At 45.9% G+C, this 25,674-nt stretch overlaps 1 protein-coding gene across 4 annotated transcripts in view; it reads left to right on the top strand.

Moving 5' to 3' along the window:
• The window catches only part of PLD5 (phospholipase D family member 5), a 391,790-nt gene that overhangs the window by 268,894 nt on the left and 97,222 nt on the right, over nucleotides 1-25,674 (top strand). For all 4 annotated transcript variants that reach the window (XM_047705556.1, XM_047705558.1, XM_047705557.1 and 1 more), the window contains one exon: nucleotides 9,019-9,146. In XM_047705556.1, coding sequence (XP_047561512.1) covers nucleotides 9,019-9,146 — 128 coding nt within the window. The remainder of the gene's footprint in view (nucleotides 1-9,018; nucleotides 9,147-25,674) is intronic.

Genomic DNA, 25,674 nt, shown 5'->3' with positions numbered 1-25,674 from the left:
CATGTATGTCCTTTAGTTCTTAGAAATTTTGCTTCGTAATCTAATGTATAACTTCTTCCTGTCTGATTTTGGTTCTCTCTGGAACTCTCATAACTGGATTTTGAGTATCTTGGGCAAATCCTCTAACTTCATACTTTTCCTGTTCACATTAATCATGCTTTTTTTTCTACTTGGAGAGATATCCTTTTCCTCCCTTCTGAGACTTTGAGATATTAGCTCCTGAGATATATCCTTCATGTATCAACTTTTCAGTAATCATTTCAGTGTCTTTAGGTTCATTCTGTGTTGTAAGCTACTGCACTTGAACTTGTAGATCACTGTTTCAGTTTTCAGCTTTGCCAGTGCCGTATTACATTGCCTTCATGAAAGTCATATTTTGGATCTTTTTAATTTCCAAGAACATTTCTTTGTTCTTGGATTATTCTTTGGAAATCTCTTCTCAACTGTCGTTAAGAATCCCGGTTTCTTCATTTAATCTGCCTCAATGATAGCCATATGCTTTTCCTGCTTGACATGCCTCCCCTAAGCGGCCGACTTGTGTTAGAAGAAGTGCCATGTTCAGTGAAAGCAGGCTTGTTACCTCAGAAGCCTGACAGATTGGACTCTGGATCTTCTGTCACTACTAGCACAGCAAGATAAAGTAAAGAGGGTGATTCGAACTTTGCCAAGAAAGCAAACTCCCTTCAAAGCTCCCAGGCTGCCATCTTCCCTGTCATTGCAACAACTCCGGTGGGCCTCCTCCTTCTGGTGACACGGGCACCAAAACAGAATCCTCAGGAGTGACCCTCTTTCCCTGCTCTCCATGTTGGTGTCCACGTCATTAGTCGTGTGAACACAACGTGGAGGGGCAAGAGAGAAGAAGCCGAAGCACTTGCTCTAGACATCAACCTCCAGAACTTATGTGTCTTAGGAGAAGTGATGCACCATTGTAGATCATGTGTTTGCTTATGATCTGTGGAATTTTTCACTTTTATGCATAATCAAGGAAGTATAATTTAAGCATAATTTTCCATTTTAAGCCTAATGGTTCCTTAAATCAACCATTCCTATAGATAGCTTGCCTGTTGGACTCTAAGGCAATAATCCACGCACAGAATTTCCCTGGAAGCAGAATATTCTAACTGTAAGAAAAATAGGGGGAGGGAAGAGACAACACATAGAAATTCCCCTGTTGAGTCCAAACCTGTGGACTAAAGAAGGAAAGTACCAAGGGCATCCTATGAAAAATTCTACAACATGGTTTTGACAATATTTGAATAAACACACTAGAACTAAAAATGAAACGTGCACTGAAGATTCACTTTTTCTACAAGCAGAACATGTAACTGATTATCTTACAGTTTTTCTGGACATTACTTGCTGAATGATTGAGGAGCCAAGCATATGTCACCACAGCTGATTTTTACCCCCTGGGGTTCCCTGTAGCCCTTAAGCCCAATGGATTCCAAAATGCTGTTCATTAAACCAATTAAACTGCGCTGGTTTTATTAAAGCTCCCCAATATGGGCTAATTATGACCTTTTTCATTGCTCACACAAAGCAATATATTTAGAAAGGCTTGATCAATAAGACAGATTTCTGCTACATGTTTTGCTTTCAGGATACATCTGCAATCCTTTCCAAAAATCTATACTTATTGATACTAGTGCATTTCCTTTTGATACACACTTGATGCTCATTAACAATCTGTTCAAAAGCTGGTGGTACACTCATTGTTTATAATGCCGATGAGGATACGTACCCATACCATAAAGTACTGAAGATCAAGACAGTGGTAAACACTAATTTCAGGGGAGCAGTTGCATCTGAGGAGAGTGGCAGGGGTCTGGGGTCAAGCATGAACACGCTAAGGTCAATGCGGGATTTCTCCCCCCCCTTGACACTGTTGTTTGGGGCAGAGTAATCTGTCCTGGGGGCTTGCCCTGTGTATTACAGGATGTTCAGCATCCTTGAACTCTACCCACAGGATGCTGCTAGCACCTCTCTTCCTAATGGTGACAGCCAAAAAATGCCTCCAGATATGGCTGTGTGTTCCCAAGGGCAGGGAAAGGGATTCCCCACTGATTGGGAAGTTGTGCTTTGATCAGAGCGGGAATGCTCGGTTGGTAGTGGAGTGGAAGGCTCACAGGTGTCCATTTGTACGTGGCGCTTCGTAATTTGCTTAGAAGTTACATACGTGTACTCAAGAGAGTGCGCCTCAGTGTTATATCCTAAAATGTCCTAAAGCTGCGGATAATCTCCTTGCAGCAGGTGACTTTCTGGAAATCACCTTGGAGACAGATTCTGTTTGATCTGCGTCACGATGATTCAGGGAGAGTGTGGAACTTTATTTTTCACTTTCCAACCAGCATACCAGCATATTTCCTCGTGTGTCATTATGATGCGTATTTTGACAGGATGTTTATTTTAAATCTTCAAAGTCTGGAACATTTAATTATGCAGTTTGGGTAACCGGCTCTTGCTAAAAATTGCACGGCTTTTAGGCCAGAACTGAATATTCCCGTCAAATATCAAAAATATGTGTAGAAAGGGTGCAAGACGTCAAGTCATGTGCACACAAAATAAGATACAATCTTGTCTGATTAATACTATAAGTCGGGAAACAGAACTCTTCAAAAACCAGCTTAAATAACAAGGAACTTATTCTAGGGATTGAGAGGAGCTCAGGGTTAGAAGTGACGCTGGGTTCGGGGGTTGGGACTGCCAGGTACTATCTCCCCTCACCCCCCACCCGACTCATTTTGTGACTCATGATTAAGGAAATCGTATTGGCTCGGCGTAGGTCAGGTGTCAACCCTTGGTCTAATTCTGAGGTGGTGAATTAACTACTGTTCAACAAATGCCTAAGATTATTTGTAAAACTTTTTTTTTTTTTTTTTGGAGGGGGAGAGAGCAAGAGCATGCGAGTATGGCTGGGGGAGTGGGGCAGGGGAAAAGGAGAGAGAGAATCTCAAGCAGGCTCCATGCCCAGTGCAGAGCCCAATGGGGCTCGATCTCATGACCTGAGCTGAAATCAAGAGTCAGTCACTTAACTGTTGACTGAGCCACCCAGGAGCCCTTTGTGAAACTCTTTCTGATCAAAATCTGAGTATACAGATTTTTAAGCTGTTCATAATGGTACAGAATTACTAACATAGTCATATCCTCAAAATCATGTAATAGGCACAGTTGGAAGGATGGTTCTCAGGAGTCTGCAGTGTAGGGAGATATCGGTGATCTTGAGGTTCACTCATGTATTGTCATCCACAGCTGCATCACACATAAAGAACAACGAGGTACTCTGAAATCTGACAGTAAAGCAAATTAGGGTCTTTGAAAAAGAACAATGCTATAGGTGAGATCGCTATCCATTCCACTAAATGGGATATGGGACAGATCTCTGATAAGCAAATTTAATGCTGTCCAGTCTTAGGGGAAGGCTTTTGAGAAAAACACATTTTTAAATGTGTGCTTATGGCAGTCAGCTTGATTCCCCAAAGTAGTAACATTAATCTCCAAATCATTGTGATATTAAACTTTTTACTTCAAATAAATTTTAACTATTGCATTTTTAGTCCCGATTTTCATTTTCTCTACTAATTTCAGTGGCATATTTTCTTCATTGAAATTATGCAGAAAATAAGCACAGTATTATCTGGCTAATACCATAAGAATAACAATTTTGGTAAAACAGTAAGGAAGCAGACCTCCCTGAAAGCAGAAGCATTCTCTTACATTTCAACAGAACATCTCCGTGAAAGCTGAAAGTGGTTGTAATTAGCAGTTTGAGATTTTTTTCTTTATTTCTTTTAATGTTCTACTTTCCATGAAGGATATAAAACATGGGAATTATCTGTACCACTTTATCTTGATCAGTGCAACCAGTTAGGTCCTGGCCCACCACCATGACCATGGTAGCATGTTGGTAGCTTTTTTTTTTTTTTTTAAAGATTTTATTTATTTATTTGACAGACAGAGATCACAAGTAGGCAGAGAGGCAGGCAGAGAGGGAGAGAGGAGGAAGCAGGCTCCCTGTTGAGCAGAGAACCCGATGCGGGGCTCGATCCCAGGACCCTGGGATCATGACCTGAGCCGAAGGCAGAGGCTTCAACCCACTAGGCCACCCAGGCGCCCCTGGTAGCTTTTTTTAAGACTTAACTGGACCTCTTAGATATCAGGGAAGTATTTCATAAGCAACTATAGAAACAAGTGCATATTCTTGATTCATCACTTTGGGCATCTGGAAACACTCTTTGGAGTTGGTAATAAGTCCTGTGAACCATCGGTTAAACAAATAGATGATGGAACTGAAATGGGAGGGTCTCGGAGATTCAGACCCCACCACCACCCACCTTGCAGCCACCAGCCAGTGGTCCTCATGGGCCACAGGTCCTGTGATGAGCATCTCTTTGGCATCCTGGGGCCTCGGCACAGTAGGTCACGGACTGCAAACAGGCTGAAGGGGTAGTCTGCCCTCTTAAAATCGAATCTAAGAAAGCAAAAACTTTTCGATGCTGTTGAAGAAGATGTATTTCTTTGGGTCAAGTGAGCCTTTAAAGATATTCTGTGATCTTGTTCGTCTGTAATATTTAAAGGGCAGCTTCATAACATGAGTGACCATCCTTGCCCATTATTCTAGCAGTGGGGCACCTGGGTGGTTCAGTCAGTTGAGTGTCAGGACCCTTGGTTTCCACTCAGGTCATAAGTTTTCATGGATTGTGGTTCTGCCACTCAGAGGGGATTCTGCTTGATTGCTTGATGACGATCTTCTCCTGTGCCTTCCCCCCACTCGAGTGTGTGCGCGCTCTCTCTCTCTCTCTCAAATAAATAAGTCTTTAAAATTAGAATTAAATTAAATCTGTAGAATTAGAATTCTCTAGCACAGCCCTAGGGAATAAACTCAGATATAGTTTGTGCCCATAATACTGCCCCGCACGAGTGGTACATTAAAAACTCTAGTGATGGGCCCCTGGGTGGTTCAGTCAGTTAAGCCTCTGCCTTTGGCTCAGGTCATGATTCCAGGGTTCTGGGATCAAGTCCCAAATTGGGCTCCTTGCTTGGCAGGGAGCCTGCTTCTCTCTCTGCCTCTGCCTGCCCCTCTGCCTGCTTGTGCGCTTTCTCTCTGTGTCTCTGTCAAATAAGTAAATAAATAAAATCTTTAAAAACTCGAGTGATTATATTTTATCATCCAGAAGAATTGAATTTTAACTGTATCTTTCTAACACGTATAAAAAGAGAGTAGAATGAGGCTAATCTCTGTGACCAATCAACAAAAATATTTCTTAAGCGTCTGTAAAATAAATTGTTAGGCTAAACATTGAATAATATGCATGTAATAAACAGGGACATGTTGGCTATGACAACGTACCTATTAGGTATAAACTAAGATAAAAGCATATGTCTTCAGAGACAGATGGAGGATAGATTGACAGAAAAACAGCATTCTTCATGGGAAAGTGATACTCCACAAACCATATGCAGGCAAGCATTTTCCAGCTGTACCATCAGACAGTTTCTGTTGACTGATGACACCATGTCCAGTAGTTTGTCCCTTGAAATGGGGAAAATACAACATCGCCTGAGGGATTGCCCCAGCACAGCTGTGTTGGTGCCGGGCACACATGGTGTTGAGCAAAGGGTCGTTACCGTTACTGTATGTTGCTTAGTCATCCCTGCACCCAGCTCAGCAGACCTTCCAGCAGCTGGTCCCAGCCCCAGCAGAGCTGTGAAGCCATTTGTGTCTTTTGTGCCCTTGGCCCTGCCTTGGAGTTCCCTCCTGACCTTTCGGATACTCACTGCTCTCACACTGTCTGAACAACCCCAATCTTTTCTTTCTTTCTTTCTTTTTTTTTTTTTAAGAGGGGGACAGAGGGAGAGAATCCTGAATCCTGAGCAGGAGCCGTGCCCAGCGTGAAGCCCGATGCGGGGCTCAGTCTCACAACCCTGGGATCGTGAAAACAGACAAAACCAAAAGTCGGTTGCTTAACTGACTGAGGCATCCAGGTGTCCCAACAATCCCAGTCATTTTAAATATTACTCTTTAGGGGCCCCTGGGTGGCTCAGTCAGTTAAACTTCTGGATTTGGCTCAGGTCATGATCCCAGGGTTCTGTGATTGAGCCCGCATCAGGCTCTCTGCTCAGTGGGGAACCTGCCTCTCCCTCTTCTCCTCACTCGTGTACGCTTGCTCTCTCTCATTATCTCTGTCTCTCTCTCTCAAACAAATTCATAAAATCTTTAAAAAATTGCACAAAATAATTGTGTGCCTGAACTTGGCTCAGCCACTTGAGGTCTTGCGTTCCTAATTTCACATATCATAGTAGCTGGGATATATTAGATAGTAAAGGTTTGCTGAAGGGAAGCTGGTCCTTCATAGGATAATTGTAGGCATCAGTACGTAACTGTAGAGGCTGGCTAGAGCATCACACAAGCCCCATCCATGGTCGCTGAAATCACACTGTTTAGGCTAAACTTCCAAGTAAAGTGGCACAGTACCTTTAGGGCCGTGGCTGTGCAGTGTGGTACAGAGAGGTCAGAAGGGACGGTCCCTGTGGGCCCCTCAGATGGCTCGGTGTTCCCTCTAGGGGACCAGCAGGCTGGGCTGCAGCAGACCTGAATTGAGAGCACAGGGATCTAAGAACTAAAACACAATCCAATGCCAGGTTTGTGTTTTGACCCAACTTTGTGGGTCAAATTTCAGGCCCAGTGTCCCAGGCCAGGAGGTGAGAGCCAGCCAGCCTCACAGAGGGATGAAGTTGTTTCTAGTCTGAATGTGAAGGTAGGCGAAGGCTTGCCCGGAGACCCCTGTCGTGGGTAGAGTCTGAGGCACGCACCGGGGTCCCCTGCATTATCTTCATTCCAGAGATGAGAAGATGCTTCCCTCAGTGCTGCTCAGCCTAGTGGGCTGAAGGGCACAGCCAGCGAATGTGGCCTCGAGCTCTGTTGGTGGATTGAATTATGTCCCCCCAAAAAAGACGTGCTAAAGGCCTAACCCTTAGTCCTTCAGAATGTGACCTTATTTGGAAACAGGGTTTTTGGAGATGTAATTAGTTAAGATGAGGGCCCACGGTAGTGGGTGGTCCCTGGTCCAACAGGACTAGTGTCCTTGTAAGCTCAGGAAAAGCAGACACAGGGCATGCTCCATGGGACGATGGGTGGAGGTGGCAGGAAAGCAGCCGCTAGTCAGGGGACAGCAGGGGTTCACCAGAAGCTGGGGAGACACGGGAGGGAGCCCCCTGCAGGTTTCGGGGGAAGGATGGCCCTTGCCAACACCTCGATTGTGGACTACCAACCTCCGGGACTGAGAGACAATCACCGTTTTTCTGTTCCAAGCCATTCAGTTTGTGATACTTTGTTAGAGTGGCCATGGGAAATGACACGTCCCCAAGACACATGCTCTTCTCCGTCCACTCACGGGCGCTGGCAGCTGTGTGCTTGGGGGACACGGGGGATACCACAGCATCCGCGCAGATGTGGATCTCTCCATAATTGCCATGGCCACCACCCACTGTGGCCATTCGGACCATGCTCTCCCCAACTGCTCCTCCTCCCCGTAACCCTCCCTGGATGAGACGATGCCTGCATGGGTAGAGGCTGAGGCAACCCACCTGCGCACTCTCTTCCCCTCCATCCTGCTCCCGCCCCACCGCCTCTGTTGCCATCCCCCTGCCACAGGGCCAGGTGCATGCTTTACCTTTCTTTTCCCAAGAGGAACAGATTAAACGCAGAGTACACACCACTCTTCCTTTCTGGTGTTCTGGAATATACCTTTATGCATACGATGTTCCGTCTTCCCCTGCTAATGAAGATCCTGACGATGAAGTAAGCCACCAGAATATATCCGCATCATTAATATCCAGCATCTGAAAACAAAGTAGCTTGCTTCATTAAAAATACGCATATAGGCCTGTTCTTTTAAAGATGTGGAAATTTAGAATTTCTTTAAGGAGCATCTGGGTGGCTCAGTTGGCAAAGTGTCTTGACTCTTGATTTCAGCTCAGGCTGTGGTCTCAGGGTCGTGAGATCAAGTCCCACAATTGGGCTCCATGCTGAGTGCAGAACCTGCTTAAGATTCTCTCCCTCTCCCTCTGCCCCTTCTGACCACTTCTCTTAAAAAAAAAAAAAAAAAATTCATTTAAACCCGATTGCATTTCTTTAAGTTTAACTGCATTCAGGCTTCCAGTTATGGAATGACTAAGTCATGGGAATTAAAGGCATAGCAGAGGGAAGAGTCAGTGGTGTTGGAACAGCATTGCATGGTGACATGTTGACTGGTGGGGCGCAGGACATCAGGTGTAGACCTTTTGGATCACTGTGTTGTAAGCCTGAAGCTAACATTGTTTCAACTACACTCAAATAGAAAACAACCAGTAAATAGGTGTAATTGCATTCTGTGGACAATATGCTCTTTTTGAGAAGTGGTACGTGCATTGTTCTGAGGCAGGAATAGGTAACAGCATGACAGCTGATTTTCGTAAGGCTTGAATAATCGTTGCTTAAATTAAGAACCATCAGATAAAGAAAGGGCAGGAGGAGGCCAAGTTCAAAGTCACGAAAAGGGAAAATGAGGAAGGAAAAGCCACTGCAGGGTTAAGGGTGAAAATAGCGTATAGAAAAGCACAAGATAGCTGGTTTTTTGCTGAGGAGAGTTGTGATACTAAACAGGATGATCCTTGGCTGATTGCAAATTTGTATGAGTATGACTGCAAAACTAGAAGAGTTTGGTGCATGGATCTCACCAACTGGGAGGCTGGCGGTGGAGCTGGGATTTGAATCCCATCTGACTGGAGAGGCCGTGTTCTTGCTTCTTGACTCCAGCCTCCTCTGCACAAGTGTCCCTGTAATTCTCCTTATTTTCCTTTCGTTTTCCTTTGAGAACAAAATAAGTTCTCGAGGGCCTTCTGTGCACCAAACTAATGCAAATGTTGGGCCAGCCTGAATGCCAGCTGTGATCACTGCAAATCATGAGCGTTGTTGCCATGTCTGGTTGCAAGTTCAAGGTCTGACCCTGAGGCTGACCAGGATCTCCTTGAACCCCCCAGGAGCAGAGGTGACCTACATGAACATGACCGCCTACAACAAGGGCCGGCTCCAGTCCTCCTTCTGGATCGTGGACAAACAGCATGTCTACATCGGCAGCGCTGGCTTGGACTGGCAGTCGCTGGGACAGGTAAGCTTTCCACGTTACGTAAACTCATAGCCACGTCGGCATCAAAGCTCCCCGCTCCGTAACGCACGTGGGCCGCTCTCCCAGGGTGTAGGAAATAAAATACAGCACTGATTATTTTTCACTGGAAGTTTTAATAGGCTCCCCTCCTTTTAATATGAAATGAGAACCCTTTCCTTGACAGAGTCACCTTCCCCCAAACGCAGCATGGTTTCAGGGCTCTTATAATTCAGATGCTACCCCCAGATTCTGTAGACGGGTTGCTATATGGTTTATGTTATCCAGACTGAACTGTTCAGCATGAGATCACATACTCTATGAGACAGCGGAAAACATCAATTCAGCATAGACCGTATGTTTTAGAACAGTGATCATTTGTGTTATTCCTCGAGTAAATCTTCACATGACAGTGTTACCTCCTCTTGGCAAATAAGTCATTTCAAACGTCTTGAAGATACACTTGAACCATCTGTAGTTTTCATGTATTTATTTCTGTCGGGGTGATCCCTCGAGGATGGCAAACCAGCGTCTTCCCACTAGTCAGCTGGTGGCTGGAAGGTCTCGACCCTTGGGGGGCATAGGAGGACGGGCAGATCAATCACACATGCCACGTGGCCCATACAGACCTTTGGTTGAACTCTTAATGTTCGGATCCCTGAAATTACCAAGTGAATTATACTGTGTTTCTTAGGGGAAAGAGAGTGTGGATGTGTAGACTGACACAAGGGCCATATCTTGTAAAGAAGGACACGGCTACATAGGATAAACCTGAGAGAGGGTAACCTGGGTATTTGTACTGTCAGCTTCCAGCTGATCACCATTTGCCTCCCAGTTTCCACCATTGTCCTGTTTTTCTTCTGAAGATGCTACCCTTTGGGCACGGAAATTCTGTTCTTCCATTTTTCCGGCGGAGGCAGCTATAAAAGAAATAGCCAGTGGGCAAACCAAATACTGAAATAAAGTACTAATACTTCCCTCTCCAGGAAACAGACAGTGTAGAGCCCAAGTACAACTGAACTAAGGTGGGTTTTCCTAGTTTGTGTTTAAAGGATAGTCAGGGTCATCCAGTCCCGAAGCTCAGACTGTTGTTTCTGAGAAGATGGCCTCACCCCAGCAAGAGGGAACACTGAAGAAAGTTTCCCAATCAGTTTTGGAGAAGTCACCATCCAAGGTTGACAAAACATCCTTTATTTTATATTTGCTTAGGAATTTGAAGGTGCTTTCTACTGATATAAAAATGATTCTGAACAAAATAATAGTATCGATTAGCAATCGTGACATTAATAACTCTCGAATATTACACAGGTGCTCTGCTAAGCGACTTAAATAGATTACTTAAGTCTCACGGTGATCCTATGATGGAAAAAGATTTCTGTTCCTGTTTTGAAGTAGACCTGCACCCAAAATTGAATTTCAGTATTAAAATTTTCAGGCCATTCCTTTGAGTATTAATTCTGATATGAACAACATAAATTTTGATTTAGTAGCTCTCATGTCTGATGGCCCTTCAAACATGGAGAGAAAAAATATGGATTAGGGGCACCTGGGTGGCTCCGTCGTTTAAGGGTCCGACTCTGGATATTGGCTCAGGTCACGAGCTCAGGGTCCTGAGATCCAGCCCTGTGTTAGGCTAGATGCTGAGGTTGGAGCCTGCTTGGGATTCTCTCTTCCTCCACCCCTACCTGCTACCTCCCAGGTGTGTGTGCACACTCTCTCTCTGTGTCTCTTAAAAAAAAAAAAAAAACCAAACTAATTAATTAGAATAAAAAATATGGATTACAGCAACTTCATCTGTACAGAAACAAGAAGTAAGGCAAGGATAGTATTATAGTCTAATTTATAGAAATATCTAAGTTGATCTTTTGCTAATCATCCTTTGCCCAGAAATTTTCAGCTGAGCCTTTTATAATAAATAGATAAAATTAGTTCTGTGACAATATTGATTACATGTAAATTCTGCTGCTAAGCAATTTTTAACTTGAGAATCATTTGCTTTTTTTTTTACTTCAGAAAAATGCACTTCCCCACCACCAAATTTTATTTCATTTGATATTAAGTGATATTATCACTGATAGGGTTTAAAGTTCTGTGAATTGCGTTTGAATAGCATTTGAATAATTGAAGGTTAGTGACATTTTTCTCCAAATTTTTGAGTAAATTATCTTCATAATTTCCTCAGGCAGGTGTTTCCCTAAAATATTCTTGTGTTGGCGTCCCTGCTTGAGGCTTACTCCTTTGTCTCTGATGTTTGCTGTTTGTTTCGTAGAAAAGTAGGTCGATCTTTAAAGTTCACTTTTTACCCGTGTCATCTTTTAGACATGGATCCCCGTCGTGAAATGTGACACTTTCCCTGCTTTAAACATGGTAAACGCAGATGAAGGCGGGGCTGCCTGAGTCCGGAGAAGACGCGAAACCATCCCCGATCTCTGCTTGCGTAGCCATTCTGCAGGCGTAGCTAGTTTCCCTTCCCCAGCACAGAAGGCCCAAGTTGCCCACGAGTCAGAGGACCGAGTGCGCAAGTGCCAGCGCCCGGCTCTCTGTTAAACAGCTAGACATGCTCCTTGGCTAAGGGTCAACCAACTCCTTGCGATTCATTTACTGTCCTCTGTAAGGAGAATTACCACCTCTCCATTACGCCATGTGTGACCCGGGCCTCCAGATCTGTCCCTCTGACCCTGTCCCATGGCTGGCTTGGGCTCAGCTCGTAAACCGTGGAATGAGGGAGAATAAACAGCGGACTCTTGAGATTGTCTCCTTCAGAGGATCTGCCCAGCTAGAGTAGCAGAGTTTCCTTTTGAAAACACAAATCTGTATCATGATGCTTCTTCAGGATGGAGTAAGTGTAAAGCAGGAATAAAAAATAAACCTATTTTATGATCCATTCTCAATTCAGAAAGGAAGCCATGATAAAAACGCTCTGCACTCTGTTAAATAACAGAAATTCAACCGAATCATTTCAGAGATCAAATTGGCTTTATTCAGCAGTTCGCAAGTCAGGCGGCGTCCCACCGAGCAACAGAAAGGAGCTCTGCCAGGCTGTAGAAAAGAAAAGGTTTTTAAAGGTGGAAAGGGGGCGGAAAAGGTAATTATGGGCAAAGAGTGAATTGTTGTAGGCAAGCTCTCCTTCCTGAGGGAAACGGGAGAGATCTCTCCGGTGCAGTATTTCACTGAGTGCGGACAGGTAATTCCGTGGAAACTGGTTAAATGTTACGTTCCAGGGTAGGTGAAACTGCAGTTAGGTTTGATATTAAGTCTTGGTTCACTAACATGGGATTTACCATAAGTGACTCCATTTGGGGCCTGCTGCCTCCTTTTTAACAATTCCAAACTTGCCCATAAAGAGAGAGCAGGCGAAGGGTCATGCCCGCCTGCGGTCTGTGGAAACGGGCCTTGGAGGAGAGCACTCTCGGGCAGGCTAGAGGAAAGGATGCAGGCCAGAATAAAATGTACACGTTGGTGACAAATGTTTAAGCCCTTGGTGATTTCAGGGCACATGGACTTTTTCTGTGGAAATCTGCATTCTTCGCCTGGTTGTAAATTCAATAACAGGTTAAGCTCCATGGGGACCAGGGAATCGGGAGGAGGTGAGTGGAAGAATTCTTTGTGTCATTTTTCCCAAAAGGCTCCTGTGCATGTGCTGGGCCCTGGGCTAATAGCTTCGTATGGCTGTCTTCAGTCGTCATGGCAACGTAAGGGCGCCTATGACCGCCATCTTCCAAATGAAGATAATATCAGAAAAATAAAAACAGAACAGATCCTGTTCTGCTGCTCCTCTCTCGTAACCCAGGAAAACACTCTCTAACCCGTGTAGGAATTAGGCAGTTGGAGATGGGTTTCCCTTTAGATGGACGGTCCAGTTGGTCGAGTCTGTATCTTTTATTCGTTCCTCTCAACTTGGGACGCAGGTGGGCATCAGCACAAAGTTGCCATTTGCTGCCAAACCAAATACTTAAAAATCAAACTAAATCCTATTCCTCTCTCTTGACACTCTTTCCCTTTTTCCTCTCGGCAGAAACTATATTCTTTGATGGGGGCGGAGAGGCGCCAGGGCTGGTGGGGGGCACAAGGTTTCAGACTCTTCTGGAAGAGCATTTAGCATCCTTTCAGCTCCCCACTTCTGTGTGCCAGCTGCGACTAGGACTGAAGACTTCTTCAACACCCGCCCCCTCTCTGTCCTCTTCACGCTGACACCCAGGTGCTGTCGCCCACCTTGTCCACTGTTCCCCGCAGCGCTCAGAACTTGGCGTCACGCTGCCGCACTTAACATCCACCTGGAATTAGTTTGCTTTTCAACCATGCTTAACTGTGTGGGATTTTTCTTGGTCTGCCTCGGCGTGGCATGAAACCCTGTTCAGCGGGACCCGTGCATGAACGCGGATTTTCATTTGAGCAGAGTTTTGTGTGAGGCAGACAATTACGGGAAGAATTATGGCACATTTTCCAAGTGTCAGTTTCAACCTAACTCATCAGTTTCACGTCTTGTGAAGTCTCCTGCGGCAAGCAGGTTCCTCTTACCCACTCTCGCCTTCACTGTGTGGTTAAGTAGGAGAAACAGTACTACTACTGATAAAAGCCTCAGTGTACTGAGGGTTTTCGCTGTACTAGGCATTCTTCTGAGCATTTAAAGAATATGAACGTACTTAATTTTCACTTAATTAACCCTTCCTTGCAAATACTCTTACTGCTTTGTTTTACAAAGGCAGAAACTGAGGCACAAAGAAGTGATTTACTCCTTCCCGGAGGTGGTAAAGCCAGAATTCATACCTGGGCAATCTTTCTCTAACTCCCTCACTCTGATTTCACTGCTAATCATTTTTTAAAAAAGCAATAGTAACATCATGTTGATGAAAAATCATTTTCTTCCGTGCTCTAGCCGGGATGCTAAGCTATAGAGTTCATCTCACTTGCTCTTTTCTTTAAAAAGAGCTAACAACACTGTTCATCAAGAAGCCCTTCCCTCACTCACGTCTTTCTGATCGCACACCCACGATGACACGACGGCCACAGATGGACAGATGTTCCTTGGTACCCGAGTTCTGCAAACTCTCTTAAGCTCGGGGTTGGAATTCAAAGACTAGGGAGTCGCTGTGAATGCTTCTCTTTTGGTCTCCTCCCATGGTTCTGGGTGCTCCCCTAGAATCCGCCACCACAGGGAATCCTGTAGGAGTAAAGAGAACAACACCATAGGCTTTCTGACACAGGGGTCTGGATTTGTGAGTCTCAGGGACGCCTAAAACCATCACCATGGTGGGGGGTGGGGAAATGCCAAATACAGTGCCCGCAGAGCAAACAAAAGACTAGCTAGCGTGCGGAGTAGAAAGAAAAGGGCACGGCAGCCTCCAAACCACACGGGGCTCAGAGGTGTGGTGCTGAGGGAGGAGATGCTGGGAGGGAAAATGTGAAAACCACATTTGTAGAAATGTTACTTTTTTATTTTTTGGACATACCCTCTTAAATGAATACTAGCCTGGAGTTCAAAGCAGGGTTCCATAGGTTTCTTGGTCCAAGAATCTAGCAACTCTGGAGGGAGACAGATTTTTTAATATTTGCAAATACAGGGCACCTGGATGGCTCAGGAGGTGAAGCATCTGCCATCAGCTCAGGTCATGATCTCAGGGTCCTGGGATCGAGTCCCGAGTAAGGCTCCTTGCTCAGCAGGGAGTCTGCTTCTTCCCTCTCCCTCTGCCTGCCGCTCCCCCTGCTTGTACTCACTCTCCCTGACAAATAAAGTCTTTAAAAAATATATTTGCAAATGTAATTAGAGCGAACAGGAATAGGCCTATTTAAACTCTGTTAATATGTACTCTAATCTTAGTCCACCTTTGTTCTGAGAAGACCTAAATAGGAGTACGTTGGCACGGGCTGGCTCTCGTGGGGGGCACGAGCCCCATGACTGTGACCGTGACTATGCTGGCTATGAGACTGGCGCTGACCCGCCTGGGGGTGGTGGTTCAGCAGCGCCATGCACCTAGACCTGTCCCTGTCCTGGAGCTCAGGCGAGAGTGCAGACCTGGCCCAGGATCTGCCTGGAATCCAGGATCACTGAGGCTGTTAATCTCGCAACTGGCAGTTAACTCACAGAAGAATGAGTCTAGTGTTCCCCAGGATGTATCTTAGGAAATGCTCTTCACTGGTGGACTCTAACAGGAAGAAACTGTGGTTCGTTTGTTTGTTTTAAGATTTTTATTTATTTATTTCTCAGAGCACAAGTGGGGGAGCAGCAGGCAGAGGGAAAGGGAGAAGCAGGCTCCGTGCTGAGCAGGGAGCCCGACGCAGGGCTCGATCCCAGGACCCCTGGATCACGACCCAAGCTGAAGGCAGACACCCAACCAACTGAGCCACCCAGGTGTCCCTATGGGGTCTTTTAAATTGGTTTCCTAGGTGTCTGGGTGGCTCAGTGGGTTAAGCATCTGCCTTCGGCTCAGGTCATGATCCCGAGGTCCTGGGATCAAGCCCCACATCAAGCTCCTTGCTCAGTGGAGAGCCTGCCTCTCCGTTTGTCTGCACCTCCCCCTGCTTGAGCGCTCTCCCTCCCTCTCTCTCTCTTTCTTTCTCTGTCAAATAAATAAAATCTTTTTAAAAAAAGACTTAAAAAAATAAAAAATAAATGAATTGGTTGCTTTACTGTGGGACTCCTCAGAGCCCTTGATATGCCAGCGTCTCTAGGAGTCTCTCAGTGGGCGGGCAACGATGAACAGTCGTCAAACCCGTTTGGCCGTGGATGGTTTCCACATAATTTTATGGAGCAAATACTCCTGCAGCCTCTGTGTTTCCATGCATGCGGTTCTAAAGCGCTACCCCTGCAGGTGAGAACCCTGCGGTGAAGGGCTGGGGAGGGGAGTGAGGGGAGGGGAGGTGCTGGTCAGTCGCCCACAACCCCACATCCCTTCCATCAGGTTTTAGGACTCGGGAAAACGCTTTTTTCAGCACATGTGCTGCCTTAAGAAATATATGTGATTCCAGAGCTGGTAATTGTAGGTTCTGTCTCCTTAGCAACAGAACGACTGGACAATTGGGAAACCAGGGCTTACTGGGAAAGATAATCGACCAGAATTGTTGCATGTCTATTCAGAGATCCACACTAAACACATAAGCTGGCAAAAAGTCTATAATCCAGCCTGAAAACCAAAATATTTCAGTTGTCTTCAAGGGAAAATGACTACCCAGGATATTTGCCAAGCAAGGCCAACAGCATCATTTGCGGGACCTGGTACCAAATGACAATGGGGGTCTCATGTTACAAAACGATCAAGAACCTCAAGATGGCGAGAGCAGAGCCAGGATGCCAAGCGTGGGGTCCCTGTAAGTCAGGTCCTCCGCGTTCCACAGCCAGATGCTAGGAACCCAGGCGCTGAGGAAGGAGGGTCGGCAACATGTACTGTGGGGACTCAGGAAGCAGAAAATCCCCACTGAGTAAACAGTGGAGACCACAGTGAGATGCTGGGAACTGATCTGAGCCTGGAGTGGTAAGGGAGCCGAGGAGAGAAAGGGATGGATTCTGGGCAAAGAGCCAGAGCTGGGAGCAAGCGTGGTGTGTCAGAAAGTCTGTGATCAGTTTCTTGCTGGACCATCACGTTCCAACCGCAGAGCCCTTGGATGCAAAGCTAGGAAAGACCCGGATAAGCCCGGGAAGGCCTGCGTGTTCCCAGCACGGGGTGGGGGGTGGGGGAGTGCGGATGGAGTCCTGCAGGCTACAGGGGACACTGAGGCTCGTGACTGGGGCCAGGACCTGGCAGCTCTGGAAGAAATCTCCACGAAGGGCATGCGTTGAGGGAAGAGGAGAGCGGGGAGACAGAGAGCCTATGGCCAAGCGAAAGACAGGAGAGACTTGGGTAAGATTGGGTAACAAATGTCGACTGTGTCAAGTTGATGCCCAGTTGTTTCATCAAACAGCCTAGATACTGCTGTGAAGGCTTTTTGAGGTCTGATTAACTTTTAAATCAGTAGTCTTAAGCAAAGCAGCTTACTCTCCATACTGAGGGTTGGTCTCATTCAACCAGCAGCAGATCTGAAGAGCAGATCTTTGAGGTTTCTAGAAGAAAGGAATTTGGTCAAGTCAGCAACATAGACACCCTGCCTGAGTTCCCAGCCTGCCAGCTTGCCCTGTGGATGTCGGACTCACCAGTCCCTATGATCATAAGCCAATTTCTGAAAATCTGTGTGTGTGTGTGTGTGTGTGTTTATATATCCCCATTGGTTTTGTTTCTCTGGAGTGCACTGACTAGTACAGACAGTGACTGTGAGAGCTAGAAGGAAATGGAACAGAGAGACCTGGCAAAGCTGTGTCATAGTGACTGACAGGCCATAAGGAATGAGCCAGAAGGCACAGTGGGCATGTTTCCAGTCCCTGAGCTGGGCTCATCAACCTGTGGACAGAAATGGGGGACATCAGGAGAAAGGGGCAGTTCTGATGTCCAGTGGGCATTTGGAAAAATGGCCGAGAGATTGGCTGATATTGATGCTTTTTATCTAACAGTGAAGTTTCTTTACTGCCCCAAACCTACGGATCTCATCTGTAGCTACAATTTCCTGACAATGACCGTTGAGTGGAATATTGACAGGAGTCACACTCCCTCTGTGCACCAAGCTGGGTTACTCTTTTCAAGTCTCCGTAAGGTTAAGGTTGTGTCCAGACATTAAGAATGAGAAAGAGCACTTTAAAGTGTCTTTGGTTCTGGCTTCTGTCCCCTTTCCTTTCAGTTAAAAGGACAGAGGGCAGAGGCGGACCTTGAAGACCCAGTAGGCGTGCCAGTGGGCCAGAGGAGTGCTCTGTCCTGTAGCGGGTCTCCTCATCCCCATTCAGGGCTCGCCCCACACCTACATCTTCCCCAGAATTTATGAGTTTCTAAGGACACGTTTAGCTCCCAGGGAAGTAGTGCACTGGTAATACAGGTAACAAGATGTCAGAAGCAAAATAGAAATGAACCAAAGCGGAAGGCAACTCAAGTGGAAGTGCAATAGAGAATAATTAATATTCCTTCAGCAATGCGAAATGGAGGCAAACAAAGGATTAATCCTGCAGGGGTTGATTCAGATTACCGGGGCTGCTCTGAAAGGTCAGTTTTGGGGCAGATGCGTTCTGAAGTAAATGAGCGAGTGGGAGGCCCAGGTTGTTAGAAAGGAACTGTATTAGCAGACCACGACTGCAGCAACAAAGTCATGCTTATCTGCTACAGGTTTTCAAGTACTGGTTTGGCAGGTGGTATTGTTCCAAGGAGGCATAAGCAGGAAATGTCTTCTCTAGGCTCCCTTGGGAGACATTCTTACAAACCAGTCTGCTGCCTGTGGCGATTGGGCTCCGTTTGTGCAGTTACGTGAAGAAATACGAGCATCCTTTGCCCTCTCCTGCTTGCCTTTGCCAAGCTGGGGCTTAGTAGGTCTTTCCCGAGTGAAACTTACCATGTCCCAATGTCCCTCCAGCCCTACTTCCTGAATAAATATGCTCTTTTTTTGGTCTTAAATTATTTAGTTTAGAGAGAGAGAGAGAGAGCATGAGCAGGAGGGGGTAGAAGGAGAGAGACAAGAGAATCCCAAGCAGACTCTACACTGAGCTTGGAGCCCAACCTGGGGCTCAATCTCAGGACCCAAGATCACATCCTGAGCCAAAAGCGAGAGTCAGACACTTAACCGACTGCACCGCACCCCCCAGGCACTCCTGAATAAATGTGTTCTAACCAGCATGATAATCTGAGAGCTCCATCATGGCCCCTTACGTGACATGTCTCAAGGTCTTTATCCTGGCCACTTTTTTTTTTTTTTTTAATTTTTGTAGATCGAATCCCATTTGGTTAAAGTCCCTCTTAAAATATGATGGCCAGAATTCAGTACAATACTTCAGAGTCGCCTCCCCATGTGGACTTTGGCTTATTGTCATATGAGCATTTCCCCTGAAAACAGGCTAAATCTAGACTCACAGGTAAGATTTGTTATTTTTGTGGTTTCAAGTTCCTTGCCTCCCAAGACAGCATAGTGGTTGGAGTCAGAAATGACTTGACAGTGAATTTTCTTTCTACCTTTTACCAGTAGATGACCCTCTTTTTTTGTTTCCCTGAGCTTTAATTTCTGTATCTCTACAATTAGACCAATAATGTGAACCTCATGTCATTGTTAGGAATGGAATAGGATATTCTGCCTTGGAGCTCAGGACAAGCACTTTTTCCTCCTCCTAAGTTACCTAGATCAAGGTCAAGGGAAAGCCAGAGGCACTGGTGTTTATTTCTGATCTTCGGCAAAGATTTCATAAATCTCCAAAGCGTGTAGCCTCAGTCACGGTACAGTGACGTGGGGGGTGAGTACCGAGGGGCACGGGCGAGGGGTTATCGTTCTGTATCCTGTGCTGCTCAATGTTATCATCAGTGGTAAAAGACACAGAGGGCAGTCAGCCAGATTTACACATGGTGCAAGTCTGGGAGACCGAGCTAAAACCGTGGTTTTCAGAAACCAGACGTAAAGAGATTTTAGCTAGTTAATCAGATTGGTCCTAATGAGGGGACATTGAGCAGGGGTGTGAAAATAAATGCAGGCCACTCAGTGAAAATAAGCAGAAGCTGTTTATTCAGAGTGAGCTACGGCGGGGGAGCCCGTCACTACCACAGGCATTTGGTAGAGACTTAAAGGCAGGTGGCGGGGGTGGGGGGTGCTTTGTGGCGGGAGGGGGAAGGCGGCAGGTGTGCCTGGCTGCAGGGGGCGGTAGCAGGACTAGGGTGTACTGTCCTATCGATCGTGAGGGATGGGTCTTTGGCTTCCTCTGGTTGATCCTGAATGGAGAGTGGGCAAAATGAGGACAAGTGCAGCATTACTAACCGAGTCTGGGCCCTTTTGGAGCCAGCTGCTTCAGCAGTTAGGGTTTGACTTTGGGGCTGGCTGCTTCAGCAGTTAGGGTTTGACTTTGGGGCTGGCTGCTGCAGCAGTTAGGGTTTGACTTTGGGGCCAGCTGCTTCAGCAGTTAGGGTTTGACTTTGGGGCCAGCTGCTTCAGCAGTTAGGGTTTGACTTTGGGGCTGGCTGCTGCAGGTCGTGTGTCAGAGATCTGGTTTTACAAATGCTCTGTCCAGGGGACCATTTGTATGTTCAGTCTCTGAAAAAGCCCTCTCCCGCCCTCTGCCTCCCTGCAGGAGATTTTTAGAATCCTGGATTGGTGTCTGGGAGCCAGTTCTGAGGACCGGGATGGGGGTCACCCCATGGGGGTTAATACAGGAAATCCCAGCACCAGTGTCCGTGCCCGGCACATATTCAGTGCTTCAAATTGTTTTGTCCCAGAAAGGCATGAACTAGCAAGCGAGAGTGTGTTCAGGAGCCACATGAGGCTTAAAGCTGCTTCATGTGAGAACCAGGATCCAAGACTGGGAAAGGGCTTATGTCAGTGTGAACGAGAAGTGTCTCACGCTGGAGTTTTTCAGCGACAGGCAGGCCAGCCCCATGAGAGTGTTAGCTCCCTGTCGTGGGCAGGGGCTAAATGGTAACCTCTCCGGGATTCAGTGGAGGGAATATTCTGGAAGCTGGTGTGCCATCCCCAGACCATGTGTTTAAGGGCAGGAAGAGAGGGTAAGGGTTAACATGTCTCTGGTCTCTTCACCACGACTGACACGTTGTGAGCTCGGTGAGCGTGAGTGAACGTCGTCTTCATCCTCATTACTTCACACAAGTCACGACACACGACACCTCTGCTTGCCCATTTGACTTCGGGGCCCCAGCACAGGTGTGTGCACCCCCAGGGCCCTCACTCCACCTGTCGCGCTGGTGACAGAACAGTGTCCTACCCCCAAACCTGGCCCACAATGACCCAGTCGAATTTCTGACATCGCCCCTCAGGGTGGGTAAAAATACACTATGTGTTACGACAGTCTTTGTATGCAGAAAAATACCACTTGAAACCGTAGAGTTTTGTTCTGTTTTTAATATTAAGGTAAAACTCTAACTGGCAAAGCTTGTTGAATACATACCTCCAGATTCTGTTTCCGTTAGCAAAACTTGATTAAAAACGTTTCACTGGGTTTCTTTGAGGGCTTAGTCAGACCTCAGAAATGCATTGATTTTAACAACTATATTTAAAAAGACTCATTTAGGTGAATTTTATTGTCCCCCTTTTTTTTTTTTTGCTTCATGGCTTTCATAATTTAATTGGAAGAAATTGGAATGTATTATCTTGCTACAATGACTTTCAAGAACATTCCTCACACCCATAAATCATTCTGCGTACTTCAGCTGTTCCAGCTCAAGCATCTTTTATTATAATGAGCCGTCACTTCAGTCCTTTACTGTTGAATTCACCAAAATGTAACTGTCATATTCTTAAAAAGCTTTCCTGAAGTTTAATTGCCCCTGGAAACTGCATGTAGAAAATTAGCTCCATTGCCTTGCTGCCCTTACATGACGGCCTGCTTAACCCCCGACCCCCACACTGCGAAACTACTTCTCTCTTGTCATAGCCAGAGTTGAATGTACCATATTTGGACCTTAGGAACAGCCTCAAAATACTCCTCCACTTCTCAATTAATTGCCTCCTGTATGGGATATGTTTGTTCTGGAAATGGTAGGTCTGAATGTCATTCTCAAAGGCCTATGGGAGAACTCATGCTTCACAGTAAAGCAAAATTAAGATAAACCAAACCTATAGATTCAAATGTTAATAGTTCTCCAGCTTTCAACAGAGCTTTCTGGGTTTTTTTCTTAAATTTTTTAAAGAGAGAGAGAGCGTCTCAAGCGGACCCTGACACAGGGCTTCGATCCCAAGACCCTGAGATCAGGACCTGAGCTGAAATGAAAAGTCGGACAATTAACTGACTAAACCACCCAGGTGCCCCCAGACCTTTATACCTTTTCAAAATTTCCCATTGATTTCTTCTCTCCTCACAGCCATGCTGTGAGCTACACAGTTTTAGAAACTTTGTTTCCAGACCAGGAAACTGTTTCTGAGAGGCCAGTTAAAAAATGTCCTGAAATTTTTCTGTCAGTTAACATCAGAGTTAGGACTGGAACCTAAACCTCTGGTTTCTGGAACACTCTTTTTCCATGGCATGCTCTTTTTCTTACTTAATAATTGTCTGAGTCAGTGATCCAAACATACAGCAACATCCCACATTTACGGTAATAGCCCAGAGACCTAGAAACTCGGTACCTGAGAGCCTTCTCTAACTGGAGTACAGCCAAGACCTAGGGAACATACATAAAGACCCTGTATGGCCTTTTCCTTCCTAGAACACCCCTTTGGCCTTGTGACAGATCTGTTCGATCTTAGGTTCACCGCGGGTCTGATTAACGTCCAAGCTATGGCCAATGAGAAGTCACAAGTCTGACAAACGATGGCTCAGACAAACGAGAACTGTCCTTGGGGCAGGAGTGAACACTGACCATTCAGAGCAACACACAGGGGCGCCTATCAGTCAGTTAAGCTTCCGACTGTACTCTTGGTTTCAGCTCAGGTCATGATCTCAGGGTCGTGAGATCAAGCCGCACGTCGGGCTCCATGTTCAGCACGGAGTCTGCTTGTCCCTCTCCCCCCCTACTCCTACCCCCCATTTCCATGCTCGCTCGCACATGCTCTCTCTCCCTCTCAAAGAAATGTTTTAAAAATATTAATATTTTTAATATAATATTAATATAAAAATATTTTTAAAAATAATAATAAAATAAGTAAAGAAAAATAAAAGCAACACATAGATTTGAAATTCCTAGTCCTCATGAACCAGTCAGTCTAAGCCAGTCACGCATGCCTCTCAGCCAGCTCCAGTGGCCCTGGGTTTTCAGGATGACCACAGCTTTCCCTTTAGGAAGAGGGAGAACTATCCGTTCACTGTTTCCCATTCCAGGCACAGGAAGTATGCTTCCACTTCGTGCAGAGCTGTCTGTCAAAATGGTGGAAGGCTTCATCTCCAGAGTGTTCAGCTCCCAGCTCTGGGCAGCTTGGACCTCAGTAGCAGAGCTGACCCATAGATCTATCCTGTAAGCCACTAATGAGAGCCCTGGGTGTAATTTAAAATTTTCTAGTTAAAAAAAAAAGAGAGAAAAGTCAAATTGACATTAGTATATTCTTTGAATCTCGAATTCCCTAAATATGATGATTTCAACATGTCATTAATATGAAATATTAATAGTGAGATATGCTTGCCTTCTTTTGTCATGAGTCTTCAGGAACCAGTGGACACTTTACGTCCACAGCACGTCTCAGCTCGCCTTGTCCAGACGTCCAGTGCCTGCTAACCACACGGCACTGCTGGCAATCTGGGCAGTTAGCCTGGGTCTAGAGTATCCCTCTTGAATTAGGAAGAAGACTGCTTTTTCTAACTTAATCACAAGCCTACAGAGCTAAGGTGTTCACACTGAAAAGCTAGTTTTGTATCAGCCAAATGAACCATCCACAGCCACCTGGAAAGTCAGAGGGCCCAGGACTCCCCAGAGCGTCAGGACGTTGAAGTAGAAGCCCAGTCCCTTTCCTTAAGGAGCTCACATTATACTAAGAAGATAAGCAAGTGAGAAAATATTTTGAATACAGTTTGTTGTACGTTTAATTAACTCAGCCTGGAGGATGGGTCAGGGATGGTTCCCTGGAAGAGGTGACGTATGGGCTGGACCTGAAGGGTACGTGGAGAGGAGTGACATTGCTGGTTCAGAGAAGATGTGCTTGCCCACGTGGCTCTTATAGTGCCGCCTTGAGTAGAGGGAGGTGCTCGGGGTCTTGGGGGCCTCTAGTGTCACTCTGAGAAGGGTGGACTCAGCCTAAAGTTGTGCAGGAAATTTTCAAAGAGTTTCTAGGCAGAAGAGTGATAGCTGTGGGGACGTGGATGGGAGGCTTAAAGACTGGAGTCTATTAGGGACCCCACTGGGGAGACTGCTGCAGACGGGGTGGGGCAGGAGGGGCGCTGGAGAAGGTGTGTTCTTGAACCAAGTCCTTGGCAATCAGGAGGGGCCGGAGGGGGGCCCCAGGCTCTCACCACGAGTCTCCACTTTAGGATCCTTCTTGTCATGGTCCCCTGAGAGAAGCTTGAGGTTGAGTCAGGGGTCATGAGTCAGATCAGCCCATGTGTCTACTTAGAGGGGTGTAACACTATCCGTTTCTATAAACAGGGACAGCCCCTAATATTAGCGGCATACATGAGTCAAAGGACACACAGCAGACTGTTCGCAGCGATGACCTCTGCAGAGGGAGCAGACATAGCAGAAGAAGGGCTTCAGCTCACTCTCTAGAGACACCCACATGCTCCAAAGTACTCCTTTGTGTTGAGTAAACATGCATATTCAAATTGAGTGACATTCTAAAATATATTTAATTTTAATTCAATAGTAATTGCGTATATCATAATAAGTGTTTATGTGTGTGTGTGTAGAGAGTTTGTAGAGATTATGGATCTATCATAGTGTGACATGTCACACAGAACTGTAACCGCCCAGGAAGGGGGAATATTTAAGTCCCAGATCCCGCACGTAGGGTCCATCATCAAAGACCTTCCTTGCTTCCAGTTGTAAGATGAGTGAGTTCTGGGGATGGAATGCGCCGCACGGCGACTGTAATCAACAATAGTATATACCTGAAAGTTGCCAAGAGAGGGGATCTTGCAACAACAGAAGGTAAGTGTGTGAGGTGATGGATATGTTAATAAGCCTCATTAGGGTGATCGTTTCTTAATATATACAGGTATCAAACCTTCATGCTGTACGCCTTGAGCTACACAGTGTTGTAGTGTCAGTTACATTTCAGTAAAGCTAGAACAGGATCTTTCCGATTTCCGAAGCCCCTGGACCGTAAATGCCCCACTGTGCTGGCCGGGCCTGCCCCCAGGGATGTGGGACACGAATGGCTTGGAGGCCTCCCACTTCCCCTTCCGGCACCATTTGGTTAGGTTTATTCCTAGGTATCTTATAGTTTTGGGTGCAATTATAAATGGAATTGACTCCTTAATTTCTCTTTCTTCTGTCTTGTTGTTGGTGTAGAGAAATGCAACTGATTTCTGTGCATTGATTTTATATCCTGACACTTTACTGAATTCCTGTACAAGTTCTAGCAGTTTTGGAGTGGAGTCTTTTGGGTTTTCCACATATAGTATCATATCATCTGCGAAGAGTGATAGTTTGACTTCTTCTTTGCCGATTTGGAGGCCTTTAATTTCCTTTTGTTGTCTGATTGCTGAGGCTAGGACTTCCAGTACTATGTTGAATAGCAGTGGTGATAACGGACATCCCTGCCGTGTTCCTGACCTTAGTGGAAAAGCTTTCAGTTTTTCTCCATTGAGAATGATATTTGCGGTGGGTTTTTCATAGATAGAGCCTGCTTAAGGTTCTTAAGGTTCTCTCCCCCTCTCCCTATGTCCCTCCCCCCCAAAAAAACAATAATAATGTAATATTAGAATTACTATTCAAGAATATTGCATATTATCCTCTACCTCAGTGCCTTTCTGGTTCTCATTTAACTTTTTTCTGCCCTTCACCTTCACATGACATCAATTCCCATTCCTCTTCCTCTCTCTCGGCCCCTGACCTCGTTCACTTGGGTCTCAACCCAGTGTTAACTCTGGCCTTTCAGGCTTATTTACCCGTTT

The sequence above is a fragment of the Lutra lutra genome, chromosome 15 (genome assembly GCF_902655055.1).
Source record: "Lutra lutra chromosome 15, mLutLut1.2, whole genome shotgun sequence".
Classification (NCBI taxonomy): domain Eukaryota; kingdom Metazoa; phylum Chordata; class Mammalia; order Carnivora; family Mustelidae; genus Lutra; species Lutra lutra.
The sequence above is the reverse complement of the archived record's forward strand: the minus strand, read 5'-3'. Positions and strand labels throughout refer to the sequence as shown.